This window comes from Apteryx rowi, unplaced genomic scaffold (genome assembly GCF_003343035.1).
Source record: "Apteryx rowi isolate R43461 unplaced genomic scaffold, aptRow1 scaffold_241, whole genome shotgun sequence".
NCBI classification, from domain to species: domain Eukaryota; kingdom Metazoa; phylum Chordata; class Aves; order Apterygiformes; family Apterygidae; genus Apteryx; species Apteryx rowi.
In genome coordinates, this window is record NW_020448764.1 from 302,748 (window position 1) to 328,577 (window position 25,830).

Genomic DNA, 25,830 nt, shown 5'->3' on the forward strand with positions numbered 1-25,830 from the left:
GAATATTGTTCTGTATCTACATCCAAGAAAATTATCTATTCAATTGGTAACTTGTATTGAGACAAAAATAGCTCTTCCCCTCCATTTTTGGAGCACCAGTACCAAAATAAGAGAGAAGCAGGGACAAGCACCATTCTTCGCAACAGATAAGGAACACTAAATAACCTTCACAACAAATTAATTTTAAATTCCTTTTCTAAATGTAGAGTTACTAAATCTAGGCCACAAGAAACTGAAACCAAACAGTGGAAGTGGAAGAATCATGTCTTAAAACTGCTAATTTAGACAGGTATAATATAACATTTTCTTTCTTTCTCAGATTTCTTCCTCTGCAACAAGTTTTCATGTTCTTGGGGGTTTAAATGTGCTACACACACCAAGCCTGGCTCAGCAGGCTGGGCAAGCTACTATTTATTATTAAATCTCTATCACTTGTGGCCAACTAGTACATCTGCTTTTCCATTTGTGCTTTAAAAACAAAAATTCCATGACGTGAAGTTGAAAAAATACCACTAATCTTGTTGTGACCTGAGCTCCCTTCCACATAGACAGGAATTCTGCTACAGGTCACCCCCCAGAAACCATTACGTTTTGTTTCTCTTTAATGAGGTCTCCACAATGGCCTCATATTCCTGACCTTCATTTCCTCCACTGCATTCTCTAGTTCTTCAGGGGACTTGTATTCAAAATCTTTCTCCAGATATTCTTCTTCAGCTTGGGTCATCCATTCTTGCATCTCTGCCAAATCCTTCTTCAGATTTACAGCTTTTTCCTGACTTTCAGACAAACAGTTTTTCTGACTAACAATCTAGAATGTGAGGTGGGAGAAAGAAACAGCAGTTTTGTTACTTGAATGTTCCTGTACATGTGAAAAACCACAGGTTTGTGTTAAAACATTTTCTATCAAAGCATTTCTCAGGGTTTTTTATTTAAAGAAAGATATGACTTTTACACACATACAAATTCTGAACCAAGCCCAAGAATCAGTGGATCAACCAGTTGGGGGCAGGGGGTGTGGGTGTGGGTGTCAGATCTTATTGTGTGTAAACCGGTGACAATCCCTGAGAACTCAGTCAGACAAAAACCCCTTCTGATCACAAGTATCATCATTAGATGCATCTTTATATAGCGCACGTAAATATCTTTCAGGCCTCACTTCTTTCCCCACTCCAGTCATTCTGGATTTTACATCAACAGCCAGGATCTCCAACACAGACCCTCTCCAAGCATGGCAACTGAAGAAGCATCTTTCTTTAGAGAGCAGAAAGCTTCCACTCAAAAGAAAGACTCACACACTCCAGACTGAAGTGGTAGTCTATTTATAGCCATTTATTTTTTCCAGAGCTTCTTTGAAGGAGTCAGAAATTACACAGGGTCAGAAGAATATTACAGACTTCAGGGACAACAGAAGAAAAAGGACAGATTGCTTTTCAGTATGGAAGTAACAGCATGCAAAGTCAAAAAATTAATTTTTAGTTACAAACTAAACAGGAAAGTGCATGGTGAACTCTTAGGTATAGAGAAGTGCACATATTCAAACAAAATTACTACTGAAAAGATATTCATTAACATATTCACACTTCTGAAGAATTTACTAGGCCAAGTTGGATTTCAGCCACTTTGACAACAGAATATGCAAAATATACTGAAATTAGAGTGTGATGCGACTGCTGCAAAAATTAAACTGTGAATTTTCATTTTGACAGAAAAAGTTGTTATAGCCAAAGACTTATCATCTAGCTGTTCACTGCAAACAGAGTAGCAACAAGCAAACATTTGCAACAAATGGGGAACTCACCTGTTTGCTCAGTTTCTCCCATTGCGACTGGCAGTCTACTAGCCTAGATTTTGCCCAAGTATTTATGCCTGCAATAGGCTGACTTCTTAAAGCAGACTCTACTTCTTTCATCTCTGTCAATGATAGTTCAATCTTCTCCATTTCATTAACAAATTTCTAAGCACACATCAGAGAAAGCAAACATTAGAAMACTGTTATGGGAGCACACTACAATACCCTTTTCTTCAGTAAGATATTACATATGTTTACAGGATACCAATAATTTTGTAATTTTTAATTATTTCAGAGAAACTTTAATAAAACGTAGAGTGATGCTGTGTTCAATACTATACTATTTAGAAAAACCCACTCAGTGGCCTAAATCATCAAAACTATGCAACTAAAAGCCACAAAATACTGCTTGCCCTACACAGGGTAAACATTCTCACATGCCAAATGTCTACATTGGCACAGTGCAAGTTTGAATATGATATGCATTAAATACTCAGACGTTTCTGGCATGCCTTAGACTTCTATTCTTCCTCAGAAAACAAACATTTGAAGGTATACTTTAATCACTTGCTGTCAGATGAAATTTTACCCATTTGTAAGTGATCATTATGTGCCACTAGTTCGGAAGAAAGAATGGTCTTAAATGTAAGGCACACACAATTCCTAAGCCTTAGGAGTTCCATGATCAAAATTATTTTCTTGTTATTTTTACCGCCCTTGAAAGTTTAATGAGGACAGCACTTTTCCCTCAGATTCAACTCCCTTATCATAAAATAAGGAAAAATATATGTCTTTTATAGAGGACTTAAGGTCAATTTGTAGATGACTGTGTAAATATGGTGAAGGCCTTTGAAAAGTACAAAGTGTTATGGCTATACACTTGAAGAACTGATTAAAACATTGCCTGAAGAAAGATAAGACAAATTTTCTGGCAGGCATCACTGTCCACAGCCATGGACAATATTTAATAATAGTAGTAAAATAATAAAAGAAGAGATGCTAATCATACTATTTATTTCAGAAGATTCTTTAGATCAGCAAAACTCACTGTGCACTGGTCAAGTTGTCTTTGAAGTCCTTCACTATCTCCTTGAACAGCCTTTTCTGTCATTAAGAAGTCCTTCACACCATCCATCCACTTCTGGATGATTTTTGAATCAGCCTAGAAAGAACATAGTAATGAAAAGTTGATATAATGCTGTAATGAAGAGTGTATGGCTGCTGCATTCCAACAACTGCCAGCAATGTCAAAAGAATATTTTAAAAGCAGCTAGCATTACCTAAATTTTGTTTCAGACCACTTTTTAATACATGTTTGTTCTCAAATTTACAAGAAGTAAATTCACACTAGTGCTATTTTTCCATTCATTCCACAGAATGGTTTAGTTGGTGTTAGAGAATATCGGACTGAAGCTGTCTAGAATTAATCGCTTAGCATAACTTGCTTAGCATTAGTAGCTAAATTTGCTGAAGCCTTAGGCCTCAGGCTGTGAACTTTCACCTAGATAAGTAAAAGGGGGCCCCAGAGCCGGTTCAAGCCGGAGAGAGAAAGAAGTTACACAGACAGCAGGAGCAGCCAACCTTGAAGATAAGAAAAGCAGCAGCCTGCCTAGAGACAATGAAGGGGCCCAGTGAAGAAGGGGAAGACCCCAGACCTARCTATTACTATTGGTCCAAACTATYGCTWRAGSGGTGGGGAATTTAGATTGTAAGGGTATAATTGCCCAGGGATTTCTTTGTTCGGGGTCCCTCTTCGGAGGCACCCAGCTCGAGCTGCAATTACCGCACGTGTATCATTAAATTTTATTTCTCTCCAATCTAACTTCGAAATTCTGCCTCAGCGGGAACCTAGGGTAGGACCCTGTTATGGTGGCCGGCAAGCCTAATTTTCCATAACAGTTAGCACTACCCTTTCTCCAGGCTATGGAGGCAACCATGGGTTCAAGCAGTATTTTGCTACCCTTAACATAGAGAACCTGGCTGAATGCTGGAAATAGCATTTTCCTAACAACAGTAACCATGTACAACTGCTTCCATTAGACTCTTTTGAGGGCATATTGCAGTCCAAGGAGGAGAGAGGGCCAACTTCTTTGTTGATCTATAGCTATTTGTGGGGAGAAGTGGAGGGAGCAATGCTAAACATACTTAAGAGGCAGAAGGTATGCTGGGAAGTCACTAGCCTTACAGAGAAACAGAGGCATAGAAGGAAAATACCATAAGGGATTAGACCAACCATTAAACAAATCCAGCTGTTTGGGGCCAACAGCAGCCAGTGCTAGGTGCTCACTAGAGCAACACACACAAGAAAAATACACGACTGCAGAATTGTCTGACCTGTTTGTTTGGCAGTTGCCTTATATCTAGGGGGCAGGGGGAAGAAACAATATGTCCTCCTTGTGCAATTGTAGATGTTCTCACTCAACCGTAAAAACAAACACCACACAAACTTATTAGAGAAAGGAGAAAGATTTATTTTGTCCTAGTTCTGTTGGGTTATGTGACTGTCACCATTAATAATTTGGCTGGACTTTTATAATCAACATTTTTTGGACTGTGTTTGGCTGTTTTTTTTGATAGATGGCATCTCAGTTTTTGACACAGTCATCATAACAGATGTCGCACTGCTCCTCGGGAAGCCGAGTCAAAGCTGATCACTTCCACATTCTATTCTGCATGTCACCAAGGAAAAAAGCATACACTTTGTTTCTCTGAAAACCTTGCAATGACAGTTCCTTCAAGAGCAGTATATTACACACTGCTTTTCAGAAAAACACTAATGGAAACCCATTAGACTATGCTTGTGTTTATTTTTAGCCCAATACTACTATTAAGGTGAAAGTCATGACATTTTCTTCATTCCTCTTCCATTTTTTGGAATGYTCTGCAGCTGATTAGCCTGAAACTCGTTTCCCCAAAACAGATCCCAGGAGGCTCCAACAGTTAAACAGTTTGATGTAAAAAAAAAAAAAAGCATATTTATAAAGGCTGTCATTTGACAAGACATTTTAGCATATACCTAATTTAGCTTACTTACAGTAAGTTACTTACGTAAGTAGCTAAACTGAATTAAACATGATTACTCACAAAGTTAGGAATTTAAATTAATTTATTTAAATAACTTGCTGAATCACAGGCCAAGTAAGTCTACAGGAGTTTAATATAGTAAATGCTCCTGCGCCACTCAAGTAAAGAACTATCAATGGACAATAACCTAATGTGGACTGTGGATGTACAAGACTGTGTGAACCACAAATAGAGATGAACTAAAACACTAGATCAATTTCTAAAGTTTATTCCATCCAGAGAAAAAGATCAAATGTGCTGAATATTAACTTGTTTACTCTTAGAAGAGCTGTATCATGWATGGCTTTTGTTTTGCTACAGTTTAAGAGAAATGAAGGTAAAATATAAACAGAAACATTGCAAGCAAGCCACAAATTATTAGAGGTATGATAATCTGGAAAACAAAATACAGAAATTCTAATCTAGAAAATATTAAAGAAATAAAACACAGATGAAATAAGCTTTGTCTACTTTTCTCTTCATGTGACTATCACAGACAGTCTCAGAGTAAAACCAGCAAGGCACCAAAACAGAACACATCATGTGTTGCTAGCTGGAGAAAGCCTCTATCGCAGCACAATTGCAGAAGGCCCTTCTGAGAGCTCTCCAGTATCATGTCTCCAGGACTGACCCACACCATATCTGCTTATGTCCCCTTACGACCATATAACTAGCCTCTTGTATCAGTCTTTCTTGCAGACTAGCTTCCACCCTGATCTGTCCTGTGCTGACCATGACGTATTTATTCAGCTTGCTCCTCATTCTTATTTTTATTTATAGAGCGCCTGACTACTAACACCTCTGTGTAGATTAGTACTGCTCCGCAAAAGGGGAACCCACAAAATATAAATACATGACTGTCCATCTACTGACAGCTTTACAGAACATTTAGAAAATGCAGAAATTACTACTAAAACAATCAATCAATCAATGTATGAGAAAACACCCACATTGTAAGCCTCTTAACATATATTTCTTCAAATACTACCACTGCATATTTCTTCCATTTTCAATTATTTAACTATTATTTCCTTTTTTGTTTTTTTTTTTCTGTTTAGATGTCTTTTTCAAAATTTGTACATGATTTAAGGCAATACGCAAGTTTCTAACTTCTCGCTTAGGACAAAATTATGTTCTCAGACCTATATGATAGCACACAAACTTCAATGCCCTGCTCTCTGTAGCTCTTCCGAACTCCTATGGGCATAAAAACCATGTGCTTCATCAGTGAGTGATTCATATACACAGTGGGACGAACATCACTTTGGACAGCTGTGCAGAACAGGGCATTTCAAATTAGACCAAACAGATGAGTAACTGATCACTAAAAAAATGAAACTAGCATGCTAATACTGAACAAAAAGTGCTCTTTCTCATGTTTAATTAAGAGGAGAACAGGCATTTTCAGGAGCTAGTCTTGACCCAGTTAAAGCCATGCTAAAAAAAAAAAAAAAAAAAAGCAAATGCATGTGCACATTACTCAATTGAACACACAATTCTGAACAAGAAGGCACTTACAAGAAATTAGAGGGAGCAAAAAAAAAATTGCTGCAAAAAGAACATCAAACCAAAAAAGTAAATAGGTCTTGCTCAGCGGAAGACTTAATCAAGGCAACTGGAAAGCAAGTCACTGGAAGAGTAAAACTAGCAAGAAGTCGTTGCACAAAGGATGTTGAGACAGGCTTACATGCACTCAGCTTCACCAGTTATTTAGCAAGACAATAACTAGAAGTAGAAGGAAGGGAAGAGAATAAGACATTATGRGAAATTGTACATTTATGTCAAAAGCGTCAGAAAAATTAATGAGAGGGAGGTTGCTGGAGAATAATCACCAAGGGCTTGCCTAAGCCTTAGATGTTCAATCCCTGCATGAGGCTCCAACACAAGCTGGCTCACTTTGGGCAGTCAGCTCCAGCTGACCACCTGCACCAGCTCCTCCAGAGCTCTAAGTCATCCCCCAGGCTGCTGCAAATCACTGCAGAAGAACGGGTTTGAAGCAACCAGACTGAAAGCAGATACTCTTTCAAAAGTATGTGCAAAAGCACACGTATTCCTACACGTGTAAAGAGACAAGCTTTTATTTATCTCAATGCTTCAGGTAATACAGCCTACCCATAATAAATGAAAATGTTATATAAATAAAATTAACATCTTTTCTCTGAAAACCTGCAACTCTTCTATTTATAGGTTGGTTTGTGGTTTCCATTTACAAGTTCACTAGACTAGATCAAACTGCCATACCTATGCTATTCATGCTCTTCCATGCACAGAACGTACTCTGCTAGCAACTCACCAGTAAAATGGCAGCTCAAGTCCTAAAACTAATAATTAGTAAATAAAGCTTTAYGTGCAGGAGCAAGTTTCTCCCTCCAGCCTTTTCTCCAGCAAAACTTTTCATGAGTGCATGGGTGTGTACACTGCTCTTAACTGAAGTTTAGTTAAAATATGTTGTCCCTACTGTGATTTTTTTCAGACTTATGGTTAAAGAAAGGCAGGCTTGAGGCTTTTACTATTTCCCAACCATAATCAGCAACAGTTTGTCAAACTCTCACTGCAACATCATGCAAGTCAATTACTTGGTCACACTAATAAGAATCTCAGTTTAAACTCCATGTCTATACTTAAATAGTCATTAAAGGTCCTGCTTGCCTGAATAAAAATTTAGTTTGAAGTTTGAATCCACCAAAGTAAAAGAACAGAGTTTTCCACTTCAAGAAGGAGCAATGGGGAGAGCAAGATCAAAAGAGATCTTTGGAGAAAAGTGGTGGCGGACATGTAAGATACCATGTTCTAAGAAGGGTTCATATAGGAAGCTGCTCCTGTTTATAAAGCACATGAAACATACTCTATTAAAGGGAAAAAAATATAGATAATTCCATATAGATTTCTCCTAGCTAATGCATGTGTGTCTCCATCCCTAAACATAACTTGTTCATTTAAAGAATTCCACATAAAACAGATTAAGTGGATTTTTTTTCTCAAGCAGTTTGAGAACTCAACATCCTTGTGTTAGCAATTTCTGGCTGTAAAAAGTGGCAAAGGAAAACCGATACTCAGATCTACCACATCCGGCCTAATGAGAGAAAGACGAGAARTATCTCTAAAAGCACATTCTTGTTTTCTGAAGTTTAATACACAATTGGAAAATGAAAAACATTTGAAACATTCAAATTCCAGTTAAGCATTACTCTAGCAAAAATACACAAAAAATGACACTATATTTGGGCATTTATACTGCTCTGATCACCTCATACTCTCTAGTTGATATTGAGGAAGACTAGTTAGTGCCTATTTAAAACTTTTGGATCACAATAATATTGCAATATCAAAATATATTTAATTTCTACTATTTTTGCCCCTCCACAGAGGAATATAAATAGTCTAGAGAAGGGACTTAGGAAAACACAAAGAAACCTGTCTAACTAGTAAATCATGCTGGGTCAACCTCAGAAAAAAGTCATTTAAGCACCTATCTATATCCCCTTGATATCAATGGGCTAAACATCTAAATACCCTTGGGTTTAATTCCTCCCATTTTAAAGCAATAGGATTTCTTGTCATGAATTTGCAGGGGGTGTGTGCGCGTGTGTGTGTGCACGCACGTTCACTGATCTTCCTGACACTTCAGAGGCCATTTGTGGGAACTGGAAAGCTCCTCACCATTCCTAAACACTTTCTTCACTTCCCTTTTCAACATGCTGTACTAATCCTGTATTACTGTTGACAGAAACCCAACTTGAAGGGGAACGTTACCTATAGCAGGTATGGAATTTCAATTCTTGATGTCAAACCAATAAGGCACTGGAGGCGTATCTGACACCTACTGCAGTAGAGGGCACTCAACCCCTAGCAGGACTAAGCCTTCAACATACCCCTCACTTCTGGGGTAGCCTTTGCTTTTTCCCCCCCCGGTATTGAAAGAAGAAGAATGCTCATTTTAAGGGAAAAACAATTCCATTAGAAGATGAAATAATATACTGGGCATGTTAAAAGCCCTAAGCTATCCTGCTAGCAACACATTATATACTTCCATGCTCTATCAGACTAGTGGTCTGTCAACATTTCACTTATCAATCAGCATCACCTGGATGCCTGGTCCTGCAGGGGAACAGAGAAGGAAAGAGCTTTAAAACAGCTGAGTTATGTAAAACAAAATCCTTTTATTTTACCTCAAATATCCTGAACTTGGATGTAATTTCTTCCAGTAGTTGAACTTCTTTGGCTATCTTGAGCTTTAACTTGTCCCAGTGTCCCTGTACATGCCTGAATTCTTGCTTGTAGACTTTTGTTATATCAGAAGTGGCCTGTTTCTCCAAAGCCTTTGTTTCTTCGGCAAGTTTATCTATCCTGGGCTTCTGGGCTTCCAGTGTCTCACAAACAGCCTACAGCAGGGGGAAAACAAACAGGTATGTCTGCAAACAGCATCAGCCATACAACAGCTACACATTCACATACAAGTGCAAGCACATCACAGGTCACAGAGCACAGACACAGTGAACAGCCATATTCCAGTTACTACTGGTGTTGCAGCAGAGATGTCCAAACAAGCTTTCAAGTACCAAAAGCTTCAGCTGCTATACTGGCACAGGAGCACAGAACACAGAGTGGGCTCTAAAGCCTGGCAAAGCTGATACACTCACCTGGGCACCCAAGCCTCTGATGTGCTCTCTGTGTTATTCGCACTCAAATTAGCAAAGCCACGTCTGTACTACTCTGCAGTCGTAAAAGAAACTGCAGTGTAGACATAACCAGGAGCTCAGCTTTCTCCTTCTCTCCACAGTGTTTTTTTGTTTGATTGTTTGTTTTAAACAGGCTGAGAACGTGCTTTCTCCTCAGGCTAATAAAGCAAAATTATTACAACACCTAGTTGCAATAAAAGATCTGACACTTTAGTTCTGAAAGCTACTCTTCTGGCTTGAATAGAGGGAGGATATAATCTGAATGTATTCACTATAGCATTTCAGATAACCAGCTTTCTAGCTTCAGTAGCAAAGATAATTACCTTTGTCTGCTGTAAGGCTTTTTCCACCTTACTTGGGTCGTTCACCCCACTCATGATGGACTGTTGCTTGCATTCCAACTCACTCAGCATATCCTTCAGTCTCTTCAAAGAGTCCAAATAATCCTGGCTGGGCTGGCAGTCTGTCTCTATTATTGTTAGGAAGTTTAAACAAAAATAAAATGTAAGGAAATAGACACAAGAACCAAATTAGGAGAGATGAGAATATAATCAAATCATCAGATTCATTATAAAATTCATTAGAAAGGTATTTGTAAATTGAATCCTACTGAGTCATTCCAAGAGCTAAAACTGTACCAAAATATAGTTTTCTGATGACAGTAGGTTTTCCCTTAAAAAAAAAAAAGGGGGGGGGAAGGAGGAAACACCCCCCMCACACATCTAAATACCATTCTTTCCAAGATACAAGCATACCTTGGAGATATTGCAGGTTTGGTTCCAGACCACCGCAATAAAGCAAATATCACAATAAAGCGAGTCACACGAATWTTTTGGTTTCCCAGTGCATATAAAAGTTATGTTTACACTATACTGTRGTCTATTAAGTGTGCAATAGCATTATGACTAAAAAAAAAAGTACATACCTTAATTAAAAAAATACTTTATTGCTAAAAATGCTAACCATCATCTGAGCCTTCAGCAAGTTGTAATCTTTTTGCTGATGGAGGGTCTTGCTTTGATGTTGATGGCTGCTGACTGATCAGGGTGGTGGCTGCTGAAGGYTGGGGCGGCTGTGGCAATTTCTTAACATAAGACAGCTATGAAGTTTGCCACATTGACCAACTCTTCTTTTCAAGAAGGATTTCTCTGTAGCATGCAATGCTGTTTGACAGCATTTTACACACAAGAGAACTTCTTTCAAATTCGGAGTCAATCCTCTCCAACCCTGCTGCTGCTTTATCAACTAACTTTATGTCGTATTCTAAATCCTTTGTTGTCATTTCAACAGTGTTCACAGCATCTTCACCAGGAGTAGATTCCATCTCAGGAAACCACTTTCTTTGCTCATCCATAAGAAGCAGCTCCTCATCCGTTAAAATTTTATCATGAGATTGCAGTAATACAGTCATGTCTTCAGGTTCCACTTCTAATTCTAGTTCTCTTGCTATTTCCACCATATCTGCAGTTACTTCCYCCACTGAAGTCTTGAACCTCACAAAGTCGTCCATGAGGGCTGGAATCAACTTCTTCCAAACTCCTGTGAATGTTGATATTTTGACCTCCTCCCATGAATCATGAATGTTCTTAGCAACACCTACAATGGTGAATCCTTTCCAGAAGGTTTTCAATTTACTTTGCCCAGATCCATCAGAGGAATCACTATCTATGGCAGCTCTAGCCTTACGAAATGTATTGCTTAACTAATAAGACTTGAAAGTCGAAATTACTCCTTGATCCATGGGCTGCAGAATGGATGTCGTGTTAGTAGGCATGAAAAAAACATTAATCTCATTGTACATCTCCATCAGAGCTCTTGAATGACCAGGTGCATTGTCAATGAGCAGTAATATTTTGAAAGGAATTTTTTTTCTGAGCAGTAGGTCTCAACAGTGGGCTTAAAATATTCAGTAAACCATGTTGTATGTTGTAAACAGATGTGCTGTCATCCAGGCTTTGTTGTTCCATTTATAGAGCACAGGCAGAGTAGACTGAGCATAATTCTTCAGGGCCCTAGGATTTTTGGAATGGTAAATGAGCATTGGCTTCAACTTGAAGTCACCAGCTGCGTTAGCCCCTAACAAGAGAGTCAGCCTGTCCTTTGAAGCTTTGAAGACAGGCATTGACTTTTCCTCTCTAGCTGTGAGGTCCTAGATGGCATCTTCTTCCAATATAAGGCTGCTTCATCTACACTGAAAATCTGTTGTTTAGTGTAGCCACCTTCATCAAGTATCTTAGCTAGATCTTCTGAATAACTTGCTGCAGTTTCTACATCAGCACTTGCTGCTTCACCTTGCACTTTTATGTATGGAGATGGCTTCTTTCCTTAAACCTCATGAACCAACCTCACCTCTGCTAGCTTCAAACTTTTCTTCTGCAGCTTCCTCAGCTCTCTCAGCCTTCACAGAATTGAAGAGAGTTCAGGCCTTGCTCTGGATGAGGCTTTGGCTTAAGGGAATGTTGTGGCTGGTTGGATCTTCTAGCCAGACCACTAAAACTTCCTCCATATCAGCAATAAGGCTGTTTCGCTTTCTTATCATTTGTGTGTTCCCTGGAGTAGCACTTTGAATTTCCTTCAGGAACTTTTCCTTTGCGCTCACAACTTGGCGAACTGTTTTGCRCAAGAGGCCAAGCTTTCGGCCTGTCTTGGCTTTTGACATGCCTTCCACACTAAGCTTCATCATTTCTAGCTTCGGATTTCAAGTGAGAGATGTGAGACTCTTCCTTTCACTTGAACACTTAGAGGCCATTGCAGGGTTATTAGTTGCCCTAATTTCCRTATTGTTGTGTCTCAGGCAATAGGGAGGCCCAAGGAGAGGGAGAGAGACAGGGGAATGGCCGGCCRGTGAAGCGGTCAGAACACACACAGCATTTATCAATTGAGTTTGCCATCTTATGTGGGCGCAGTTCGTGGAGCCCCAAAACAATTACAATAATAACATCCAAGATCACTGATCACAGACCATCATAACAGATATAATAATAATGAAAAAGTTTGAAATATYGCGAGAATTACCAAAATGTGACACAGAAACACGAAGTGAGCACATGCTGTTGGAAAAATGGCGCCGACAGACTTGCTCAACGCAGGGTTGCCACAAACCTTCAATTTGTAAAAAATGCAGTATCTGTGAAGCGCAGTAAAGCGAAGCGCAATAAAACGAGGTATGCCTGTAAAGAAGTTAATAGGGAGGAAAGCGGCTGGTGGGGGGTTCTTTTTTTTCTTTTCTCTCTCTCGGCTTTTTTTTTTAACTGCTCCCTGTATTGGTAATTTATCTTTCATCTATACAGAAAGACAATCTTAAGAATGACTATTCCCCCTCCACCCAAGTTCACTCCCATTTTTTAGAAGTTTCTTATACATTTAAGCACCTAAACCACTTGGGGGGGAAGGGAAATCAATATGCCTTGGGCTTTTACATGCCTAAATCCCTAAAATTTTTTATTTTTTTAAGTTAATAACTTATTTTTATACATATATACACATACACAAATATAACAGCTATCCTATTGCCAGGATAGGGACAATCTGGGGACAATGAAAAGAGAATTAAAGTTTGGATTGAGTTCGTGCTTAGAATCATTTGTTTGCATCTCTGAATTTGATTAAGTCTTGTCTTCTCTGGAATCGCACACAGGATGCGGCACATTCATTCTGGAAATTCAGAATGAAAATTTGAATTTTAAGAAACTGTAGCAAACAAAATTTTGGTTATAAAAACACCATTGTGGTATGTACACTCTCTGGCCTTGGATACTTAAGCAGTTTCTTTACTGACACAGGTGAAATTTAAGCTAAGCCTTGTTGTGACTCACCACGTAGCTTTTCAACAGCTTACTGTCAAAACTGTCATATTGTTTATAACTAAGGAATGAGTCAACATTTCTAGAGAGAACTATAGCTATCTAGCTCCTTTTCTTAAAAAGCTAGGATCGATTTAAAGGAAAAGAAAAAGCTTGGTTTAAAGCAGGTTGGAGCATGGTCACTAAAATACAGCAAATCCTGAAGGAGAGCAAAATAGTTAATAGGAAAAACAGACTCTCCATTGATTAAAAAAAAAAAAAAAAAAAAAAGTCACAACTCCATCAAAAATGCCAGCAGAGATCACACTTAGATTAAGCACCACTCTTGATATCAAGAATTTTCAGAGGCTCAAAGAGCAGCCATTAAAGGAGCTGGACTTCTGTCACTAAGAAAGCCTGCCAAGTTTATAAATGTTAGATTGCTACCACTAGTTGTTTCTCCCCATTATAGGGCTCTGGAAGTTCTTTTACAGACAGCAAGTCAAACCACGTTGTAAACAAATGAAAACAAAACAAAACAAAAACAAATCTCGTATTGACATTTCCCTCTATTCTTCAACAATACCAAGTTCTTCTGATAAAATCATATACTTTTTTGCAAAGACTGTATATGCAATCTGTAGAGAAACTATCATTCAAAAAAGCTATACAAATACAAAATTAACATACTATCTACGATATGTAAGATGTTTTTACCAAGTAATAAGTGGTTCAAATATACTGCCTCAAGTGATGCGTGGCATGAAAAAAATAAAGAATATTTTAATCACATCATCTAATAATCTACTGAAATACACAATACCAATAAGTTTAATCAAAATATATGAACTAAGTCAAAACAGACATGAAATAATTATTCCAAACAGCAAGAATGAAAGTATATCCTGTAATTTGAGCATGCCAAGCAGATATGTCACTCATACAGTTTCCTGTACTGATGTAATTGAAGCACTCAGGCCTTGTGCAATGCATTACATAGACGACCTAATAATTTAGTAATTGAAGCTATTTTTATTACACACAGAAAAGGGGGAAAAAAATGTGTTACTGCTCCTCCATATGGGGCCATTAGCAAAATGCTTCCTCTAATTCCTCAGAAACATAAAATGAAAACGAAGTAAAGAGTTTCCTAATAGGTCTATGCTCTTGACGTTCAACTGTAAAATATTAACAGAGCTACATATTTCATGCACTACATTTAAAATCCATCAGAAGCCAGCATGCCTGGTTTGGATGCTCATAATGAAATTTTAATGYAACAAAAAGCCAAGCAGAATGTGCCTGAAAAGCAAGCCAAATGCCAAATAACTTCAAAGATGAAATTTCCAAAAGGAATTACGTATGACTAATGAGCTCAACAAAGCTGTGAAAGAAAATTTCACATGAACATTTCAATTTTACAAGGTTCTCTTCCTCTGCCATTTTTTATTTCTAGTATTATTTTTTCTGTAGTGCCCGAGGCACACACAGCTCTTCAACCTGTATCATCCACCTTAAATATGTTTTGCTAATTCATTAAATGTAGTTTCAGGAATGTTGTGTCCTTGCATAATCATTGCATAACAGTAGGGGACAATATATTTTGCAAGGTGCACATAGGAGGTAAGGTGATACCAGTTTCTTTCAGGTGAATAAAAAGATTTTGTCAGCCTGATCCAAAGTCTAGTGGAATCAGTGGCAAAACTCTGAAAACTCATTGAATTCCTGTAATCAGGTGCTATCTGAATAACTTTAATAACAGCATATAGGAAGATCATTCTGTAACCCTATCACACCTGTACTACCTTTCTATCAAACAGCCACACAGAACATTTTCAAAGGATTTCAAAATTCCATTTTCAGTAATAACAAAGTTCATGCTAAATACAGCATTTAAATTCAACTGAAATGTAGTTCAGCTTAGAGGGTTTTTTATTACTTTACTCATTTCTCATCTTATACCTGGGATGTTTGGTAATTAGTCAGATGAACTGCAAAGAGAGGGGAGGTATTGCAAATTGAATCCCTAAGGCCAGCACCAATGCCTACAGAAGCTGACTGAAGTGTTTCTGCCAACTTCAGCAGACATTGGATCACTCCCTGAGGAGCAAAATGAAAAAGATGCAGTTGGCTTTTGACTGCATTTCATACAGAAACACAAGCAATTCCTCCATCTCTTCAAATGCTGAAGATATTTTACACAATAAACATACTTATTATTACTCATACAAGAACATGGATATGCATGTAAAAATATAAGCTCTGAAAATCAAAACAAGACTATTGATATATAGATTGTATAGATATAAAATGAACAAGGAGCTAGCTTTTTTTCCTCCAGGGCCTGAGAACAAATTTGTCAGTCTGGCCAACATCATGCTTTCTTACTTTGCACATCAATTGCACTTGATAAGGATATCACAAATGCAATAAACACAAAAACACGACAGTGCTTGCCAGAAAAAGGGAAAAGGCAAGACAACAGAGATAGAGATGCACAGGGTAACCGTAAGACTTTTTAAAAAAAACAAAGTAACTTAATAGCATCACTTTCATATTATGATTTTTTTTTTTTAAGAGAGAATACTGTAATTTATGTATTAGTTTATAGTTTAGGGGAATTGGAGAATTGTTATTTTACCAACCAGTTATCTACAATAAAGTTATATGTTTCCTAAACAATTCATCCCTCACTTTTAATTTGTAATGTCCCTAATAGAAATCATTAACGGACYTATGTCTCCCAGCATAGCTCACAGTTCTGACTATCTTCATGCAACAGACACCTCCCACTAGTCAACAAAAAACAATGCCAGAAAGAACCACTCAGATTTGCCATTTTTGTTTCAACTATTATAAATATTATTCCAGGAGAGTCCCAGTTGGAAACTGGGATGAAAAGCCCTCAACAAAAATATGAATATAGTGTTCAAAAATACCCCCTCACTTAGGGGAAAAACAACCAACCAACCTTGCACTACCTCTTTAGCTGCATTTTAGCATTCCCTCTCTGCAACTTCATTCCCAGAYGCATTTGGAAATCTCTAATAGTAAGCCTTTGACAATATATCATAATCAAGTGATGCAAACTAATGATCCAAATACACTTTCAAAAAGGGCCACCATATATTGTGGCTAAAAGGGAAAAATAGAATATAAAATTAAAAAAAAAAACTCAAAAAAGTTAGTGTCTTATATAAGCAGCTATAAACTCTGGACAACACTTTCACTCCAATTGTGTGATTTCCTATGTGTCATAAAATACCAGTACTAAGCACCTCTAGTGTGTAGAGGCTCTGAGAACATAAGACTGCTCATTGAGATATCAAAAAAATTATTTTTAGAGGGAAGAAAAAAAATCAGAACACAATCATCAGGGTAACTTATGTAAAAGAATATTTACCTTTCTTCAGCTGCTGGTGACGTTCCTCCAGTTTCTGACTAGTCAGCTTGAAGCGATCAAGAAAAACATTCAAGCTCTCCTGAATAAAATTTGGAGGCACAGACTGAGAGGTGAGCATCYTGCAGGTGGCTTTCAGGTGTTCTAACTGAGGGTTCAAGCTTACGAGATGAGTTACCTCCTGCTGCAAAAAATTAAAAACAAAACCAAATTACACACTTATGAAATCTTTCTATTAACAAGRTAAGGTACCACAGCTAAGCTATTCTGTATTATTAGGGCAACAATTTAAAAGTACTTCTGAGACACAGGTATCGAAATCCTCCAGTCAAATTTGGTGCTCCAGACACCTCAGGAATTCTAAGTTTCCTTACTGATCAGGCTAAGCTCCTCTGGGGTATTCTGTGCTACCAGTAGCTTCCTATCAAAATTAACAAGTTTTGCCAGACTTACCTGACATAAGTCTTTTAGGACTGTTGAAGGTTGGGATGCTGAAGAAGTGTCATTTTTAAGCCAGACCTCCTTTTCAATTACAGTCTTCTCAAGTTCACCCATTTCCCTAAAGTAAGCATTTATGTCCTCCTGGTATTTTATCTTTCTGGCCACTTCCTCCAGATGTTGAATCACTTCTTTCCACCCTGACAATACTTTCTCCATTGTGCTTCTTATATCCTCTGTAGAAAGTCCCTCTAAAAAGATTATATAAATTGTTACCTTAACCACAGTATATTTTGATTAACAAGAATTTAACCATTCCACTCTCCAGATACAGGCACACATTTGCATTAACATCCAAAATGCTTTGCTTCCAAGTCAGCCATCCATAAAACTGTACTTATTATTAGCAGTGTTTTGGCTTTTTATCTCCACATTGATAGTGGAAGGAAGAGCAAGTGAAACATCCCATTTTCATTCTATCCCTTTGAAAACTTTGCAGTTTATAATGAGAGCTGACTTTCTTCACCATCATGATTCTCTTCACCACCTGGCTTTCTTCACCATCGTGATTTGTGTTTAAATTTTGATATGTAGATATACATCAAATAAGCTTTATTCTAGTAGTGGGCATCCAATGAATTATTTTCTTTGCTGAGTCTACAATCATCAAAAAAAAAAAAAGAAAAAAAGAAAAGAAAGAGATAGAGAGAAGCAGCAAGTTGGAAAGCATTAGTAAGTTTATGGAAAAGGTGGATGGAAATCCTACAGGGCCAGCCTGGGAGAGAGAGGAAAAATGCCTAACAATACCACACTGTATGCAGACATGATCAATAACTAGGTAATACGAATAGCTACAAAAGCAACATGACAAAACACAAGGTTATTTTCAGCTCACAGAGACTACATGAAGAACTTTCTATACCATCTTTTTGACTAATCAATGCAATACTTGAGGATGTAGCAGTATAAGTGAACAGACTTCCCACCCACATGCATTCCTTGTTCTTTTATTCTCTCAGGTGGCAAAAGTAACTGATGATTTTGCCTATGTGAAGAAATTTCAATGCAGTGTGCATTCAACAGTACATTCTTACTATTGCAATTTTCTGATGAAGATGCTGTTTCAAGCTACCACTTTTGAATTTATCATCTCTGTCCTTTAGATTGGGGCATAGGGAAGAGATTCATATGGAGTCTGCAACCAACAAGCCACATAACAAGAGCAAGCTCACAATGATAGGTCAATTGCCATAACTGCACAGCCTGTACATGCCCCGTGATATGAATGAATGTATACACATATATGCCTGTGCTGTACATTACTGCACACGTTACAGCTGGGCCTGGTTTTGGATAGAAAGACTGTTACTCTGAGTTGGAGAAAACATACTAGTAGAGGCTGACAAAGCTGCAGGCTGTAGATCAGTTTCCTATGCCTTATTTTCTATGGATCCCGAGACATAAAACATCAGGAAGTGATTTCTGTGGKTTTTTTTTTCCCCCCTCTGATAAAAGCCAAATTTGAACTATACATTTCTCATTATGGTTGGATACTGCTCATATAGCCACAATACATCACAGCTGGAGGAGAGAGAAAAATAAAAATATATATTTTTTTTATAATCCAAACTCCAGGTCAAATCAGTGTCTTCCAACCATCAGCTTTAGGGCAATGGCACCCACTGTGAACAGACACCCAGGCCAGCACGAAAGCAAAAAGCTTCAGCTATAGCAGACAAGCAGGAGAGGACTGGAGATACTCAGCAGATCAAGGTATCCTGGCACAGGTGCTGGCCAGAAGAAAATCTGACAGTTGGGAAATCCAATAGAAAACAACATTTTCTAAAAAAAAGGCATGCTGGTCAGTACGCTGAACAAAGAGACATCACCTTTTCATCTCACCAAACATTATCAGTTGCAGTGAGTTCACCAGAGGCCAAACGCATGGCAGACCTGAAAGACCGTCTGCAGATTATCTATACAGCTCTTTTACAGAGAATGTCGCATTTCACTGACAGACATTTGTCATATTTTGGAAGCAAATTTTGGCAAAGCTTAAAGATTCAGCTTTCACTGATGTTAATTATAAGTTTCCAGGGATAGGTATTTTAATTAACAGTCAATCATTCCCTCAAGCATGTAGGCTTCTCTTGCCTTCGTACCACGAGTTGTGACTACATCATCAAAACATACTGACAGTTTTTACAAAAATAGAGAAAACTAAGGGGGGAGGGGGGAAGAGAGAGAGAGAGAAATACACATTGTCCAACTTATGTTTGGCTTCAAAATTTCCACATCTTTAAGGCAGTTACATTTGAAAGTCTTATACTTAAATTCTCTGCATGATTTAAAATAAAACCAACTCCTTCCCTCAAAAGCACACAACTACCATTTCATATAATTATTTCTGTTTCAATAAAAATAACCCTTAGGTTGCAAATGAAGGAAGAAACACACACACTAAACAAAGAATATTAATATTGTTTTTCCATAAGCCTTACCAGTAAATGACATCTTTTCTTTCCTCTAACAGAAAGTAAATGGAGGTAAAGAGAAGGAATATATCGGAATGCTCCATTGGAGATAGAATATTTCATTATTTTTTCCCCAGCAACTCATGTAATTAAATCACAAAACAGGAAAACCTTCAAGTCTCTTACCCGTTCCCATTTGATCCAAAAGAATCTGTCCACTTCGTTTCAGTTCATCTAACTTTGGGCTTTTTTCAATCATTTCTTTTTCTATTACCTACAAATTGGAACCCCAAAAGAATAGTTTCAGAAAGTGCCATTTTTCTTGACTTTTCTTTCCAGTAACATGTATTATCCCACTACCACCCAAAATACATTCTAGGTTTCTTGGATAAAGCACTTTCTAAAATATGTGTTAGCTCTCTGCTTGCAAGGAGCTAGCTCTCACAAAAGCCAAGCAAGAGATTAGTATAGTGACACCAGGAATTAAAAAAAAAAAAAAGTTGGAGATCCTGGTAAATAAAATCAGGTATTGTGACTCTCATTCAAATATGTCATTCTTGACCAAAAATTGTAATTATATGATATAAACCACTTGAGAAAGGACCTTTTTTTCCCCCCAGTACCTTCATCTGCATTCCCTACTGAGATTTCCAGCAGAAGCAAACAACAACCTGTTACCTACAGGGCCAGCTAGCAAGAACTACAGCCCACTAGTACTCCATTTTGTTCATATCTAGTGCTTCACTATTCTTCATGACAAAGAACTAGTGAGGAAAATCTTATGTCCCTATCAAGATTTTCAGAGGAACAAATTCCCCCTCAAGGTATTTGTATTGGTGAATATTCCTGTGTGAGCCAAGAGGAAGAACACACACCCATAGGAAAGAAAAGTTCCTTGGCCATAATGGCCACAACTTCAGATGCCCTCTCAGATAGCAACAAAATGTATCTCCAGATTAAAAGCCCTTTGAAACTAATGTTCAGGGTCATCACTCTGGTCTAGACTTCCTACACTAAATGCAGAAGAAGCATGCATTTACTTGCAAACTGGGAAGAACAAACAGTCCTACCCACCTAGGGCCCAACCACTTAAAAACAGTGCTGTTCATGGGAACCTGGTGTTCAAGTCTTGTCTTTGAGCCTGTTTTATAAAGAGCTACAAACATTCATACAGCTCTATAAATAAGTTATTGGATTGTTTTGTTTTTTATATCCAATAGCACTATCATTCCAAACATTCCTACTGGCACCATTTTGCACTAGAGCACTGAGAAGAACACTGAGCACTCTTTATAGATATTTTTTAATATTGCCATTGATTTCAAAAGCAGATTCAGGACCTGCTAATGCTCCCATAAGCCTTTACTAATGAAGCGTGCTCAAGGACCAAAAAAGGCAAGAATGCATTCCTGAAACAGAAGGAATCCAAGACAGAAGTGGTTATTTCACAGCTCCCACAGGATCCTGTAAAATTATGTGTTCTGCTCGCAGGTCACTACTACTGTGCATAGTTCTAACTATCAAGGTTTTTTCTGAAATTAATAGTAAGCAACAAGGTATTCAAAGATTATAGTAAGAAACCACCTTGGACCCTGGGTGGTATAAGGTTTGCAGAGTGTCACTGCATGATTCAAGGGGTTTCTGAGCAGCCCATTGGCCCATCTCTGTCAAAATTACATAAAGGTAGCTTCAGTCAGATCCATCTTCAACTGTGAAACATGAAGCCAAACAAAGCTGCTTTGTGGAGAACATAATAATCATCAAAACACTCATTCCTCAGAACTCCAAAGGTAATATTAGCAATATATGTTTTTAAAGTTTTCTGTGCACTGTGCAGCCCAGAACCAACAAAAGGCTGTGACCAGCTGGTCCGAGCCTTCCATGCTGTCCAGTTCTGAAACTATTTAACAAAACAGACTTAATCCCCATGAAGCATTTGGATCAGCCCACACCTCCAGCTGACAGCCAGCTTAAAGTGACAAAATATACTATTCATTGGAACATCCTCCATCTCCCCATTTACCTTCAACTTTTCTTTCATGTTTGAAGTCTCTCTCATCTTCTTGTACTCTTTGATGTCTGTGGCCTGAATGGCAGCTTTTGATTTTGAAATCCAGTTCAACAGCTCAGCACTTTCAGCATCAAACCTAGTTTAAAAGGTCAGACTTTTTTTTTTTTTTTTGTCATTTTCCCCTATTCAGTCACTCTGTCTTAAAAATCAAAAGTCCTAAAGTCCAGCACATTCCTCAATCCCCAAAAAGTAAGGCTGCRCACATAACATTCATGTTTCTCATATTACTACTCACAGGCTTTAAAACATGGACAGACTTTCAATAAGTTGCCATAGTAAAAAATGTCAGTGGCATTAGCCTCTCTGAACAAACTGAGAGGACCTGGTACGATTTCTTTCTTTCTTTTTTTTAATCTTCATGCAAATGATTACTGTTTCTTTTAACATATCACAAAAGACATCCCTCAGTGCTGAGTATTTTTAAAGTAGTAAACTAAATCTCAGGAACAGGATAAATAAGGATTTTTTTTTTTTTAGATTTTGTAAATATCTGCAACACTATTTAGACTGAAGAAAGAGCTACCAGCTTTAGTACTTATGGCAATGACAGCAGACAAACTTTTCTGAATGCTTAGCTGACTGAGGATTAACTTATAGCTTAAGGTTTTTTTACTATAGTTGGATTTATCTATTCTAACATAAATTTCTCATGCTTAAAATCTTCTTTTAAACCAAAATCCTCCACCACCAAAAAAAAAAAAAATCCAAAATTAATCAATACTCTATGCAGCTTTGGAGAAAAGGACAAAGCAGATATACTACATGAACTAGAAGTCAGGCCATATTAGAATTAGACTGCTTAACACAGTCTAAACCCTAACGCAGAATAACAGCCTGCCAACAGTTACAGAAGTCACGCGGAAAGATGTCAGGAAAAACCTGCAAGATTCTAGTTATTGTTCATTTGCTGGTTTCAACATGAGTTGCAGAGAAGAGGCAAAAACAGCAGATGAAAGTTCAACCTATTTTATCCGACTGCATTCCAATACAGTCTTAGCACTAGAAAAAGATAATGATCAAAATCACTTCTGCTTTCAAAGTTTATAATAGTTTCTACAACTCATGAGTGATAAGGAAAGGACGGATGGGCTGCTTCCTGTGTTATTACATTGGGAGCCCCAGGGCTCAGAGGTTCTTAACAGGGTTCTGCTTCTCTAAACTGCTCACGAAACTTTGGTCAAGCTCCTCCTGCCTTCGAACCTCCATTCCTTCTCCGAAAAACAAATGAGAAGAGCAGCTCTTCTTCATTATGCAAACACACATCACTTGGCTGCATGAAGAGCAGGGCGTTGCTGTGCTCTCTCCAATCTCCCTGAACAATGTCCCAACGGTATGAACTACTGACATTTCAAAGAAATGTTGATTTTCTCAGACAAACACAAAAAGCAAACAGCCACTCCAGAGATACCTGTGAAAGGAGACATCACTGTAATGCTGTTCTTATGAAATACCAGGGACATGGGACAGGCTTCTGAGCTTTTTTGTGCAGACAGTTTCTCCCATATATTTTATGGAGAATAGAAAGGAATAATAAATAAATCAAAATACTTAGCACTTTCATACCACTTTTTATCCAAAGATGCAGAGATGCCTTTCCAAAACAAAGTAAATATGATTAATACTATCCTTCAACAAACTGAGGTACAAAGAGCTGAAGAACTGCTTTTTTTTGAGACACAAAACATCTAGTTTCCTTTGAAATTAATGGTAGATGCAGGGTTTTGTTGCTCTAAAAAACAAGGCTGCATGTAACATTCCCTTCCCCTTCCCCAAATCCTACCTCACAATTGCAGCTTAAGTATGCCTCACTTGCATAAAAGAAGATTCAAACAAAAAAACCTACGAGAAATAAGTCCATGTAGTAACCGGTGAGAAAGAGGAAAAACGGCAGTGATATATACTCACTTTTTCTTTGCTTCGCTGTCCCCTGGGATTTGTCTTTTCTTTGGGGGTGGTGGTGGGGGCAACTCCTGTCTGGATTGTTTAACCAGTGCCTGTTCCTTTAGTAACGCTGCTTCTGCAGCGGTCTTCTGTGAAACCTGTGACATCCCTATACTTCCTACTGCTTGAGTTACCTATACAAAATGATTTACCAAAAGGGGTTAAATACCATTTCTAATGCACACTATCTGTGAATTGCTTTTGCTTAGTTAATTTTACTCATCAGTCATAAAAGGCCATTCATTCACTTATACAAGTGAATGCACCCAGACTTCATGTAGCATTTTTTATCATAGATGCCAAAGCACTCTAAAGAAAAATATTGTTATTCTCATTTTACAGATGAGAACAAAGCATCAAAATTCTCAGTTCAACTAGAGACTTAGGGGGAGTAACAGGATGAAGACAGGATCTGGCACTGCCAAGTGCTTCARCTCAAATGCAAGAAAAAAGTTAAAGCTGGATGGCTGAAACATTTAACAATACAGTTTGGCTATCATCATTGCATGTCAAACAAAAAATTATCCTATTTTCAACAGATGAGAAAACATAGTCACAGAGCATAAATGCTTGTATGACTCCCATATATTTATCCATTCTGGGTATTGTTGGTGGTGGGTTCCTCTCCCACCCCATTTTTTGTTTGTTTGCTTAAGTATGAGATTTAATCCAACACTCTTAAAACATTTACAGCATTCGCACTGACTGATAACACATGGTAAGCCTGCTTTGGTCATCAGAAAAGTAAAGCTTAATCTTTGGAAGAAAGGAGCAATAGAACTAGCTAGGTTAATAACTTGGGGTTTTGAAGTCCAAAAAGCCCAGACAGCCTTCTCAGCAAATAAAGTCAGCCTCATGTGAACAAACTTAGCTATCTCTAGTCTGATGCCAAAAACTTGCCTGGGCAACTTTGCTGATAGTATCAATGAAGTTTGTGGGAATACAGACAGACATCTACACAACTAAAAAGTAACAGAACATTGTTAGATACCTGGTTGGAGTAATCCTCTAACTTCTGAACCAGACTGTCCCACCTCTGAGTCAGTTCCTCTTGATCATGATTGATTTTCTTGGATGCTCTCTTATTCCCAAGGATTTGGGCCACATCCTGACCTATCTCATTCAGTTGATCTAGTGTTTGCCACTTCATGCCCATGTCCTCTTTCAAAATCTGAAATTAAAAGGAAAATATTAAAAAAAGATAAAGTATTCTGCCATTTTTTAGCTTTTATTTCCATGAAAAAACATACTGCCTGAGCTAGACACATCATAGGTTTCAAAACAGTTTTCTTGTGTAACAAAGCACTAAAAGAAACTCTCAAAAAGAGCACACGCCCAAATTAGCTACTAGACCAACCAGCAGTAATTCCTGAGTAACAGTTTCAAATGATTAGTGTAGGCAGAAGCTGCACTAATGTACCAAAAGCTCTGAAAAATACAGCTGACTGGTGGTCTTCAGGAAACYCCAAGCCCTGTCAAACGCACAGGGCAGCTATCCAAAGTATGGCACACCAACCTAGAATGGCCAAGGAGCAAGTGTCATACAAATTTTAAAAATTCAAGTCAAAGAATCTAGCAAGGAGAGAATTTGGACCTGGCTTCCAAAGATACAGTGTACTCACAGCTCCTACTGGAGCCAAATTAACAACTTGCTATTCATGCATTCTCTCAAATTTGATAGGATGGACCAGGATAGCAATACTCACTGCCAGTTTTCGAACATTCACGCTCAGGTCTGTTTGATCTTTGAAGTTGCTTGTTTGGACCTTATTTAAAGCCTCTTCTTTCTCTGTTAACCAAGCTTTCAATAAGCACTGCAGATCATAAGGGAAATAGCACAAGAACATAACAAGTTTTGCAAACAGCTAATGATAAATTTCTTTAAGATCTTTGCATTTAATCAAAGCATGGTTCTGCAATCCTTACATGCAGGAATTTCAGTTAGCATTAACAAGAACACTACATAGATGGAAACAAAAAAATCAGATCAGAGGAGAGCTAAGTAATACTTTTCAGCACAAAAATTTCAGCAAAATCATTTCTCAATTTCAGAGCCCTCCCCCAACCCCCCTACTCCGCAAAGTTAACAACATAGACCAGATATCCACCAAAAGCTGACCGAGGACTTAAAAATGCAGCAAGACAGTCTATATGCCTTCTTTCATTCTCCTCTCTTCTTCCTCTGTGATTCAG

General features: G+C 38.0%; 1 protein-coding gene across 6 annotated transcripts in view; it reads right to left on the minus strand.

The window, feature by feature from the left end:
* Positions 1-25,830, minus strand: part of UTRN (utrophin) — a 366,002-nt gene that overhangs the window by 280,513 nt on the left and 59,659 nt on the right. For 5 of the 6 annotated variants that reach the window (XM_026066463.1, XM_026066461.1, XM_026066460.1 and 2 more), the window contains 12 exons: positions 25,344-25,451; positions 24,629-24,808; positions 23,602-23,771; positions 21,649-21,772; positions 19,812-19,899; positions 17,167-17,402; positions 16,717-16,897; positions 9,855-10,000; positions 9,022-9,234; positions 2,838-2,951; positions 1,799-1,954; positions 638-808 (listed from right to left, as the gene is read on the minus strand). In XM_026066463.1, coding sequence (XP_025922248.1) covers positions 638-808; positions 1,799-1,954; positions 2,838-2,951; positions 9,022-9,234; positions 9,855-10,000; positions 16,717-16,897; positions 17,167-17,402; positions 19,812-19,899; positions 21,649-21,772; positions 23,602-23,771; positions 24,629-24,808; positions 25,344-25,451 — 1,887 coding nt within the window. The remainder of the gene's footprint in view (positions 1-637; positions 809-1,798; positions 1,955-2,837; positions 2,952-9,021; positions 9,235-9,854; positions 10,001-16,716; positions 16,898-17,166; positions 17,403-19,811; positions 19,900-21,648; positions 21,773-23,601; positions 23,772-24,628; positions 24,809-25,343; positions 25,452-25,830) is intronic. The other variant, XM_026066459.1, reaches the window with a different exon arrangement.